The sequence below is a fragment of the Echinops telfairi genome, unplaced genomic scaffold (assembly GCF_000313985.2).
Source record: "Echinops telfairi isolate 266 unplaced genomic scaffold, ASM31398v2 ScPeMD7_30;HRSCAF=105, whole genome shotgun sequence".
Taxonomy (NCBI): domain Eukaryota; kingdom Metazoa; phylum Chordata; class Mammalia; order Afrosoricida; family Tenrecidae; genus Echinops; species Echinops telfairi.
The window spans coordinates 1,637,634-1,650,283 of record NW_022103927.1 but is presented as its reverse complement, the minus strand read 5'-3'; the positions used below and the strand labels follow the sequence as shown (position 1 = coordinate 1,650,283).

The following is a 12,650-nucleotide window of genomic DNA, read 5'->3' as shown; positions in this document are numbered from 1 at the left end:
GACAAATGAACACGTAGTTGTCTGTATAAGTTCAATGGAGGGTGGAACGGGTAGTTGGTGGAGTACACAGATGGATGGATGTCTGGCCAGGTGAAAAAGTAGACAGATGTTATTGTGAGGTGCCATTAAGTACATTTTCATCCATAGCCATCCCATGTGACAAGGTTAAACTGCACCCCAGAGCTTTCTTGACTGTAATCTTTCTGGGAACAGTATCAACAGACTGTTGTGTGCGCTCAAACCACTCGCTTCTCGGTTTTAACCATTTGCACCACCAAGGCTCCTGGATGGATGGGTGGGTAGGTAGGTATATGAGTAGGTGAACAGAATCTTGATTGGTGAAGAAGGACCTTAAGGGCATGTCAAGCTGAGGAAGACGTGTTTTTAAAAGGCAGGGGGATGAGAAAATGCCAAGTTTGTGGCCAAAATCATTTCACTTGGCCAAGGAATCGATGGGAGTGGAGAGCTTAGCTATATGCTCTGGCTAGACACCCACAGAGACAATCTCAAAGTAGTCCTCCCCTACATTTATGACATGTTCATTTTAGACCCAACACAAAAGCAGCTCCTTCGGGATTTATGTCTAGGCAGCCACTTGATCTTTCCATCAACTCACAGCCTTCAGTGGAGAGACGATCCCATCCGAGGCTGGTTAGGGTCCCAAGGGAAGCATGCAGAAAGCATCTAGAAGGATACCTTTGTGAAAAGGGTCACGGAGTTCTGGGGACATCCAGGGATGGAAGGAACCACCGGAGTGTCACGAGAGGAGACACTTCATAGAGTAACATCTCCTGCCCAAGTCTGACTCTAACATGTATCAGGTCCAGCTGCTGGGCTCCGCTTCAGTCTCACAGACTCAGATTACCCACCTGCTTTGTCCCCTGAGCCCTTTCTGAATGCCCTTGGAAACCCTCGTCTCTTTTCTTGATCTCCAGGTTCCAGGCAAAGGTGCTGAGGAATACACTCCAAGTCAAAGAAGAAAATGAGTGATCCTCAGCCTTTGGAGCAGGTGGGCTGGGTGCAGGTTGCGGGGTTGGGGGCATGGAGAGGTGAGAGAGAAGAGTTTAGTATTGGGGCAAAGATTGGAGAGGGAAAACTTGGGACCTGAATGCTGAGCCGGAAGGTACTTGGTAGCCCTGAATGGTAAAGGTGTGGGTAGTCAAGGGAAAGTGGACGCATCCTCTTTCAATGGTTGAACAATTAGCACTGCTTATTCAGGGCCCTGGTGCTCTTTTGAAGAGAAAATGCCATCCCACTATCCTCCTTCCTCAGCTAGGATGAGATAAGGACCTTAGTATTCACTTCTGAAATTCTGAGGAAGCATTGGAGGAATGTTCAGAACGTTCTTGGAGAGAATGAGGCCAGAGGCTTCAGTCACCCGCTGCGACAACTGGGAGAGACCTTCAAACCTCCCCCCCCCACATTCGATGTCTGCATTGGGAACTGCACCTCAGAGAGGAGCAATGACTTGTTCTCATCCCCACAAGGCTGCTACAGAGCCCAGGTAAAGGTTACCAGATGTGGCCAATAAAAATGCAGATTGCCCCTCTAAATTTGAACGTCGGACAAATAATAAATAATTGGGTAGTCCACATCGCATGCCATATTGGGACATACTTATACTCAATAGCCAGTTGCCATACCAGTTACCACTGAGTTGATTCCCATTTATGGTACACCCAGATATCAGAATAGATCTGTGCTCCATCGTTTTCAGTGGTTGATTTTTTTTTTCCCCTCAAGTAGATCACCAGGCCTTTCTTCCAAGGCATGTCTGAGTGGGCTAAAACCTCCAACCTTTTATGAGCAGCCTAGCACTTAATTGTTTATACCACCCAGCCATCATTGAGTCGTAGTTATACTCAACCATTGTTATTGTCAGTTTCCTGGTTCTGTGCCATCTTTACGATTGTTGGTATGTTTGAGTCCAGTTTTGACATTATTGTGTCAAATCCACTTCATGGAAGGAAAGTTTCCTTCACTGACGAATTTACCTGCCACAATGTCCTTTTCTAGCAATCGGTTACCCAAGCATAGCTTTTCTTAAATTCAAGCTTAGCTGATATTCAGTATTGTTATCTAGCACCCTAACCTTGGGTCACTTTGGATCACATCCCCTACTTCTGCCTCACCTTTCTCTCTTTGCTGGGTTCTGTTTTCTCTTGCCTCAGGCGGCTTATGATATGTCAGGTGCCCGCCTGGCCCTGACTCTGTGTGTCACCAAAGCCCGGGAAGGTTGTGAGGCTGACCTGGATGCCCTGGAACGGATGTTCCAGCAGCTGGGATTTGAGAGTACCATAAAGAGAGATCCCACTGCCCAGGTATTGTGCCACCAGCTCCATCTCAGGGAGGCAAGGGCCTGGGTCAAAGGGAAGGCTTTGGGGCCCTGCTGAGTCTGGCTATTCCTCTCCCTCCAGCAATTCCAAGAGGAGCTGGACAAATTTCAGCAGGACATGGATGCCCGGACTGATCCCGTCAGCTGCGGCTTTGTGGTGCTCATGGCGCATGGGTTAGAAGGCGTCCTCAAGGGGGAGGATGGCCAGATGATCAAACTGAATGACCTCTTTGAGGTCCTGAACAACAAGAACTGCCAGGCCCTGAGAGCCAAACCCAAAGTGTACATCGTGCAGGCCTGCCGAGGAGGTGGGGACAAAGACAAGAACCTAGAACCCAGAGCATAGAGCCCCAAATGATCTATGTTGTTGTTGTCAGGTGCTATCAAGTAGGGCTCAACTCATCGCAACGCTATGTACAACAGAATGAACCACTGCCCAGCCCTGTGCCATGCTCACAATTGTTACGATTTAGCCCACTGTTGTAGCCACTGTGTCCATCCATCTTGTTGAGATTCTTTCTCTTTCTCATGGATAATGAACCCAAATCCTAGGCCCCAGGCCCCACCTACCTACCAGCTAAGCCTTATGCACCTTTCCTTGAACTACTAGATTGCCCTGTGGCTTTGTCTCCTCGTCTATCTCTTTTTAAACTGTGATTGCTCCTCTTCTTGATGTTTTAGAACAAAGGGATGCTGGAGAAGCAGTAGATGGAGGAATCAAGATGATTGTAGAAGATGGCCACCAAACCATCCCAACCTACACAGATGCCCTGCATGTCTACTCCACTGTAGAGGGTACGAGCTACTGGCTAGCCCAGGCACCAACTGTAGCCTAGCCTCCACTCCTCTTCCCTGCACCCAAAAAACCTCGCCCTGATCCTCTCCTCTAAGATATCTTCAGGTGTCACTCCTCCCAAGGCCACCCAACCCCCCATCTACTTATCCATTCAACCCCCTGTTCATCCATCTATCTACCAACTCTATTCATCATCCACCTATCTAGCCAAAGGTTTACTGATGTACACCTTCCCCTTCCACAATGCTGGAGTTTCCCTGATCTCACCTCCTCGTGGTCTTTTGGAATTTCTAGGGTACATTTCCTATAGACATGACAAGAACGGCTCCTTCTTCATCCAGACCCTGGTGGATGTGTTTACTAAGAGAAGAGGACCCATCTTGGAGCTTCTGACAGAGGTGAGTTGAAAAGAAGCAATCAAATCTAACAAGGAGAAAGGTGCTGTCCAATCTAACAAGGAGAAAGTGGGAGCGATTGAATATTTTTCCAAACCTTTCTCCGTGTTCTCCTCCCATGCCTCCAGCCCCCATCCACTAGGATGCCTCTCAACCAGCAATAAGATGGGACTTTCTACTCCCATGGAGAGTTATACCCTCAGGGGCAGGTCTACCCTGTCCTATAGGTCACTGTGAGTTGGCATTGACTCAGTAACAGTGAGGTTTGTTTTGTTGTTGTTTGTTTGTTTTCTTTTTTTGAGAGTGCCAGAATGGCCAAAGTCTTCAGTATGTGAGATACAGACCCACTTCTGTGAATAACTACCTACAAATACTCACCTTTGGATTTAACCGATGTGCAGACAACTTTTTTCTGAAAGTTTTATTATGGTTTAGAAAAATCTGTGTAAATGGATGTATGGAAGGATTGTGATAAGAGCTGTAAAGCCCCCAATAAAATGATTTTTTAAACACTTTACAGGGGGCTCTTACAGCTTTTATCACAATCCATACAGCCATCCATTGTGTAAAGCACATTTGTACATTTGTTGCCATCATTTTCAAACATTTTCTTTCTACTTGAGCCCTAGGTATCAGCTTCTCAGTTTTCCCCTCCCTTCCTCATGAACCCTTGATAATTTATGATTTTTTTTTCAGGTCTTCCACTGACCAATGTCTCCTTTTACCCATTTTTCTGTTGTCTATCTCCCTGGGAGGGGGTTATATGCAGATCATTGTGATTGGTTCCCTCTTTCTCCCCATACCTTCCCCTTACCCTCACGGTATCGCTACTCTCTATATTGGTACTGAGGGGTTTATCTGTCCTGGATTCTCTGTGTTTCCAGCTCTTATCTGTACTTGTGTACAAGCTCTGGCCTAGCCCGATTTGTAAGGTAGAATTGGGGTCATGATAGTGGGGGAGGGAAAGTGGGGAGGAGCACTAAAGAACTAGAGGAAAGTTGAATGTTTCATTGGTGCAATACTGCACCCTGACTGGCTCGTCTCCTCCCCGTGAACCTTCTGTAAGAGGAAAGAGAGAAAGAAAAATCTGTGTAACACAAATGTACAACCAATGATTTTATAGGTATGATCAGGAGCAAATTACCCACCCAATAAGCAAGGAACATGATGTTACCCATGCTTACTTATTGATTTGTCATGAAATGTTTCACATGGACTTCACCCAATGAAATAAGCTTCTCCTTATCTTGCTTACCTGGTCTTCAATATTGAATATAATGATATAGAAAGAGGCAGTAAAGGGTCTCTCATCTTGGGACATGGGTATCCACCTGCCTTGTTCTCTTGCTTTCTTCCCGTAAACCGATTGTCCCACCTCCCCCAAAAGGCCCAACCCGAAGGTGACGACCCTTGTTGTTGCAGGTGACCAGGCGAATGGCAGAGGGAGAGCTGATTCAAGAAGGGAAAGCGAGGAAAGTGAATCCTGAAATCCTAAGCACCCTTCGGAAACGGCTCTACCTGCAGAAGTAGAAAGGGCCCAGGCGGGTTCTCCTTCTTGTACACTTTCTGTCCCACAGATGGTTAAAGGTAGTTTCCACTATTCCCACACACCTTTCTCTTCCCAAAGTACCCAGTCTCTCTTACTATCACACTCCCCATGCTGGTCCTCCTCGGTCAACCTCATTCTGTCCTCCTTAGAGCAAGCCGAGCAACCGAGCCCAAAGCACACATAGTAACATGAGCATACTCTCCCCCAGGTTGGTCCTTCTACCTCTATTAACACAACCTAAGATTCTCTCATCCCACTTCCTGCTCCTTTATTTGCCTGAAACCCTTCTTTCTCTCATGAGTCACAGCCTTACAAACGCAACTGTCGGGAGCTCAAGGTTTTCTGCTGGCAAACCAATGCCCATTCATTACCCCTACTCCAATCAAAACTCCTCTGGTGCCTCAGTCTTGCCTGGAATGATAATCGCGTCCTGAGCCCCACCCCCTCCTGTCTCCCAATGATTCTCTCCCAACCCCTGGAGTTTCCATAAGGCAAGAATCATTCTCTCTTCAAGGCCTTGGCTTGCAAGATGGCACATTGATATCATTCTCCTCCTAGCGCATTGCCTCTCTCTCCATCAGCAAGAACAGACTCCTCTTTTTCTGAGTCTCTTTCCTTCCTAATGCACCTCCCTTGCCCCACACACACAGGGCCATGGACACTGCCCTTTCTAGAAGAAAATTCATGTATCCGTTCATTCTTCCAAGTCCACTTTTCCACCACTTTGTGAATCAGGGAGCATTGCCATGCCCCACCCCCTTGATACCCAGGATTATTGGTTTTGTTTTTGTGAACTATGAAATATCACCTGTTTTGTCATTTTGTTATTTTAATGGCAATGAAATAAATGCTCCAGTGGGTTAGGTGATTTGTCAAAAGCCACACAGTACTTCAGTGGTAGACTTCAGCCTCCTTTACACTACTTGCTAAATCTTAATACAACAAAAAAACATCTGACTGACACCATGGGCTACTAAAAGGTCTCCCTCTCTTAGTGGTTATGGATCGGGCTATGATCCACCTGCAGTTCAAAACCACCAGCAGCTCCTCGAGAGAAAGACTGGGCTTTCTACTCCCATCAGCAGTTACAGTCTCGGAAACCCACAGGGAGGGGATCTCTATGAGTCAGTATTGACTGTACGGCAGTGAGTTTGGTTTGGTTTCCCTTGGAAGCAGTAGCCCTCTAGAAGACTTCCAGAAGCTCTCAATAGCCCGTCAAGATTACTTCCACAGAATGATGGCACTGGGCTAGAAGTTGGGTTCAATGAAATGTCTCCCAAGTCTATGGTCCCTGTCTCTCTTCTATCCTGGACCTTTCTTTCTCAAATAGCCTGTAAAATGTATCTGTCGTCATTGAAACGCATGGCTTAAGAGCTGTCTGTTCCTCCCCATTATGTCTAAGTCCAAGCTTCCCCAGGCACCCCCAAACTCAGACTCCAAGTTTGGAATTCTGTGGTTATCTCTGACTCCTCTTTTGTTGCATCCTTTATATGCCACCAGCTACCACGCTCAGCTCTGGTACCTTTGAAATGTCTCTTACACTTGTCTTCTCTCCCCTTAGTCCTTACTCTCTGGGTTCAAGTCTGTCTTGTGTCTGCATCTTTGCAACAGCTTCCTTCCTTGACCTTCTGTCATCCATCTCCCTCTTCTGGTCTGCCCTGTGTTCCATCCACAAAAATGATTTCACTAGAACAGTTGAGACAAAACGACACCCTGTTGTTTAGAAACCAGGATCAGACCCCACATCCTCTTTTCTCATACCCTTACAATTTCATCCTCTATCAACAATCAGTTAAACTCATTTCCAGTCTCCCTCACCATGAGCTCACTCTTCCAACAAGGTCATTGTCTGTACTCATTGCTTCTCCAAAGCGTTGTTGTCATCATTTCCCCAACTGGAATGACCCTTCTCCTTCACTCGACACCCCTACTTCCTCCCCTAAACCACTCCTAATACTCTTTCTAATGGATGCTGCTGTCCTACCGAGAGCATACTGAAGATGGAAATGCCTGGAGACCAGGGAATGGATCTTTGTATCAATTTAACGGGTGCTTAATAAATGGCTGTAAGACTTGGGAAATGTGCTGGTTTTTTCTATATCTTTAAACTCTGGATCTGATGTGTAAAGAGCTGTGAATTTGGATTCTCTGTCCTGGTAGCCAGCTGCTTCCAAACATAAAATCAGGAATCGCATCCTGTCTTTTTCATACAGAGAGATAAAGTGAAAATTTGTGAAATTATGGCCACACTTCCATGTTTGGTGACTAAATCTTAAGGGTTTTTTTTCATTTCCAGGATGTTTATCCACATATAGACCTCAGACTTTTTGTAAGGAACCTTGGGGATCAGCTCGTTACTAGATCACGAATACTTGGCCAGTGTACCACCTCTCTCTTGCCCGGTGCCCATGCCAGACACAAGTAATCAATCACATTACCTTTTATACTAAACTCAGGTGTAGGCTCAGAGTTTCTCTTCTCTCAATACCCAGAAAACCAATACCTGTCTATTGACAGGGGCATGACATTCCCGATTCAGATGAGCCTTTTAGTTGTGGAGTCGCCTGCCACCAAGTTCTTCGGTGGTAGGTGTCAGGCTCCTCGGGCTGTGGTGCAGAAATAACCAAGGCAGCATATGGGAACGGCAGATCTGGTCCTAGACATCTACAATGTGCAAACCTGTGGTCCAGCCACCCAAGGATTCTATCAACTTCGTATCCAGGGGTTGGCAAACTATGGCCTGTTGGTCAAATCCAATCTGCTCTCTGCTTTTGTCAATAAAGCTTTATTAAAATGCAACCAAATCCACTCATTTACAGATTGTCTGTTGCTGTTTTCAAGAAGCAACAGCAAAGCTGTGGGGAAATCACAAGGTCAGCAGTTGGAACACACCGACTGGTTTCTAGTCCTGTAAAAGTTTAACCTTTAGACACCCACAGGGCAGTTCTACTCTGTTCAGTAGGGTTGCTATGAGTCATGATCAACTCAGTGAGTTTGGGTTGGTTGGTTTGGTTTGGTTTGGGCTCTTTACGGAAAAGATTTGCCAACCTCTACTGTAAGTGGTCACTTGGGCAGGGAGGGGATGTGGCAGTCTGCTTCCATAAAGACTCCAAAGCCGAAAAACTCAAACCTACTGCCATCCAATTGATTCCAACTCACAGTGACTCTGCAGGACAGAGAACTGCCCCTTTGGGTTGCCAAGACTTGAAATATTGACAAGAGCTGACAGCCGCATTTCTCTCCGGAGAAGCAACTAGAGAGTTTGAACCACTGACCTTGTGGTTAGCAGCTCAAAGTGCAACTCACTAAGCCACCAGAGAGAGTAGTTGTACTCTGTTCTAGAGTCTAAATCAATTCAACAACAGGGTTTCCCCCCGACTTAGTAAGCGCCTTGGTTCTTTGCACTGCTTTAACAGAAAAACTATGTGGGTGGCTGTGATGAACAGAAATTTGTTTGGGAGCTAGAAGTCCCACATTCAGGGCAACGGTTCCAGGGGATACCCCTCTCTGTGTGTCCACTCTGGGGGATTCTTTATCTCTTTCAGCTTCCCTTCCTGGGTGCCTGGGTGATCTCTACTGATATTGCTGTTTCCCCCTTTTGTCTTTATGTGCTTCTGGGCTCCTTTTGTATCTCAAAAGTGATTAGGCTTAAGACCCATCCTACACTGATATGGCCTCATTTGTGTAAGAAAGAAAATCCTATTCCCAAATGAGATTCAACCTACAGATATAGGGGTTAGGATTTCAACACCCAACTTGAGGGGACATGACTCAATCCCAAACTGAGGATTTGAAAGTTTAGCCGGGAAGTAGATTGCTTAGCATCAAGGGTGCTGACCCAGGCTTTGTACAGCCTGTCCAATTGTGTTGGGAGGAGACTTTCCTTAAGAGAAATGTTAAAATACCAATACAGAATCCATATAACCCCAGAGATTTGGGGTGGGAGGTGGGCCATGAAAATAAGGCCCCAGGCAGCTTTGCCACAGCAAACCCACCCTTGTCTACCATCTGTTGTCCACACCACTCACCAACAGAGTTATTGTTTTCAAACGCATCAATCTAACCTATCATGCAACTTCTTCAAACCTTTCCGTGGTCTTCCACCGCTTGTTGTATAAAGAGAAAGAAAAGAAAAGAAGCTTTGATTTTTCTGTCCCTGTACAGTCTCATCTCTAACCCTTTACTCCTTCTGCCCCCTCACTTTGCCTCTCCTACACGAGACCTAAGTCCCTTTGAGGTGTGGTAAACCCCTTGCAGTAAACAATTTGGCCTTTGGTTCCTGAGAATCGGGCAACACTTGGGGCTGATGAGCGGGAAGCTGACCAGACCAAGAGGGGTCTCCTGGAAGTCCAATGCTAACTGAATTCTAGGAGACATGATGTATTCTATAGTGCCCGAGTGAAGACAGTATCTCAGTGGAGCCTTCCGGTGGTGAGAGTGACTGTCTGCTCTCTCCCAGGGGATGCCGGGTGGGTGGGGGAGGGAGGGATGGGAAGTAAGTTTGGCACCTGGAGACATGGAAGATCTGTACTGAGGCCCCATCTGGATCTCACCATATGTTTGTGTTTGTGTAGCCCCTTCCCTGGAATTTGTGAGTGATCCCACTGGGTTATCAGACCTAAGAAATAGGGAGGAAGCCCATACCCACTGACATGGCCCCATGTGGGGGAGGGGAGTCAGTGCCAGCAGCTGGGGTCTGGAATGATCAGAGAAGGGAAGCTGATATTTCTACAGGGTGCAAATGGTATGTGGAGTGGAATTCCTCTCTCGCCCCACATATGGTCTCTCTGGATTCGTTTGCATGATTGGCATAGTGAGGATGAGCCATTAGATGACCCTACATCAGTCACTAGAGGCCGACATCATTGTACTCACCCAGCCTATACTCACCTCCTACATCTCTTATTCATTTTATCCTTCGTATTACAGCCCAAACATGATTTCTTCATGGAACTCTCCCTATCACCCCAGACCAGATGAAAGCTTACAATTTTTCACAGACTTTCAAAACTCAAGTCATATTTCAAAATTCTGTATGGTCTTAGTTATATGGTTATTGTTTATTTATTTACTGCATTTTACTGCTCCACTAAATGGTAACTCCAAGACTAATTCAATTCTGCTCTCTTAATTGTTAATTCTGCTGAGCTCTGGAAGTCATTTTTTACTGCAGTGTACCCTAACTTATGCTGATTAACACACCAGAGAAGGTTCAGCCCGAAAGAGGAGCCAGGTTAAAAAGTGGGCCTGATAATGAATGAAGCTCTGAGGTTCTGCACAGTCCAAAAGAAATTCACAGAATCCGTGAGATTGGAGATGTGGGTAATCCAAGCGGTAATGCTCTCAGGGACGGCCAAAAGTTTGAAGATTCAAGTTCATACAGAGGTGCCTCAGAAGAAAGGCCTGGTGAACTACTTCCAAAAAAAACAATCACTGAAAACTATATAGAGCGCAATTGTACTCTAACACAAATGGGGTCACCATGAGTGATTGAAGTGATCGAAGATAAGTGGTTATGAGATAGAAGCAGGTCCACTTAATCATGTTCATATTTCATCCACTAACAAGGGGGGTCATGAGCAACCAATGGCCTAAGTCATTTCAAAGGCCCCAGTACAGCATGAGACACAACTGATGAGAGAGTGCTTGTCGTGAAAATTTAGAACACGAACCGGCCTGTCTTCATTCTGATCGGTTGGGTTATTTGGAATGAAACATTCCAGTCACTTAAAAAGTTGTTCTTACAGATGACCAATTGCAGAATGAGGTCACCCTCACTCCTGGCCAATTATGTGAACCAATTACCCTCCCGTGGAACCTCCTCACCCTGGTCCACACCTAAGACCTCAAGACGGGTTCATTATGCTCAATTGGTTTCCCATTAGGTTCTGCCACAAGAGGAAGACAGGAGGACAGAAGAGAAGAAATGAAATTTGTTTTTAAATGCTCCAGCTTCAATCCTACCAAATTATCCCAGTTTTCAGGAGTCTCTTTTATTTGGGGGTGTGGGTGGGGCAACACCAGAACCAGCACCATCCTGGCCCCTCAAGAATACTAGCACTAAATGATCAGCCAAAATTCCCTGTCCCTAAGGTGGTTAAGGTTGATGATTCAAGCCTACAACTACTGTGCTGCCGCAAGATATGGCGGTAGGCTTCCCTACAGATTCACGCTCTCACTGCCATTGATTCGATGCCGACTCCTAGCGACCCCGTAGGGCAGGGTAGAACTGCCCCTGCAGGCTTTCCAGACTGTAACTCTTTATAGGAATTGAAATCCCGGCCTTTCTCCAAAGGAGGGGCTGCTGGCTTTGAAATGCTGACCTGGCAGTTAGCAGGCCAACGTGTAACCTTTCAGCCACCGGTGCTCCTGCTCCGCATAGCTGACAGTCTTCAAAATCCTCTGCGGCAGTTCCACTCTTGAGCCAGAATCAACTCGACCACAAGGGGGTTTTGTTTGGGGGTTAAATCACCCCCACCCCCTCCTCAGACCTGCATCGTGTCCTCTTCTCCCGCTTCTAAGCTCGCAGAGTCCGACCTTCCCTTGGTTGCCCAGGACCAGGATGTGTGTGATGATAATGACAGGAGCAATCTGTGGCTTAACCCTAGTGTTGCCTTCTAGGTCCCCAAGTGTAAGGTGACCAGACGTCCCGCTTTGGGCGGGACAGTCCCGACTTTTAACAATTTTGCCCGCGTCCGCGGCATTTTTTAAAAGTCCCGATTTTTGGAAAGAATGCACAACAAGCGAGGGTAGACGGTTTTCGGCTGCCATGTGGCTCTTTCGCCAGGATAGGAGTTTTATCAATGGTGTCCCGCTTTACCAATGTTAAAATCTGGTCCCCTTACCCAAGTGGCCAAACAATTTGACTACGAACCTTAGCGATTTGAACCCACCCAGTACCCTCCTCCAAAAAAACCCCAAAACCAACAACTATGGAGCAGTTCTACTTTGTAACACATGGATTTGCCAGGATTAGGAATTGACTCGACAGCAAGAAGAGTTTGTTTGTTTGTTTGTTTGTTTGTTTGTTTGTTTCCAGTGCTTTCTGGCCTTTCCCATCCTCCACTACCTGCTTAATCAATTCCTATATTCAATTATTTCTGCTAAAAGAACTGGGGTCCTTTACTAACAAGCACTGCGTTGAAGAACACAGCAGCAGCGAGAACAAAACAGTCGCTGCCATCAAGCCTACTTCAATGTCTGGTGACCCATGTGTGTCAGAGTAGCACTGCTCTGCAGAACTTCAATAGCCGTCATATTTCTGAAGCACAGTCACCCACTTTATGTGAAGTAGCCAAGCAGTCAGCATTTAACGTCGTCCTGGAAATCCAATCACGAGAAAAACACCAGGCAACCCAGATTCATTGACATCCTAAACAGGCTTCCTCAAGACTGTGGCAAAACCCAAAACCAAACCACGGCCATCGAGACCATCCCAACGAACAGTAAGCCTAACGGGCAGGGAGGACTGCTCCTGGGGGCTTCCAAGAGTGAACTCTTTGCAGGAGTAGAAAGCCTCGTCTTTCTCCCTTGGAGTGGGCTGGTGGTTTTGAACTGCTAACTTTGCTGTTAGCC

The 12,650-nt window shown here is 46.5% G+C and overlaps 1 protein-coding gene across 1 annotated transcript; it reads left to right on the top strand.

Moving 5' to 3' along the window:
- Positions 1-982: 982 nt before the first annotated feature.
- Positions 983-5,056, top strand: CASP14 (caspase 14). Its single transcript, XM_004715542.1, has 6 exons — positions 983-1,009; positions 2,172-2,321; positions 2,418-2,643; positions 3,017-3,130; positions 3,426-3,529; positions 4,949-5,056. The coding sequence occupies exons 1-6, from the start codon at positions 983-985 to the stop codon at positions 5,054-5,056; spliced, it is 729 nt and encodes a 242-aa protein (XP_004715599.1).
- Positions 5,057-12,650: the final 7,594 nt, after the last annotated feature.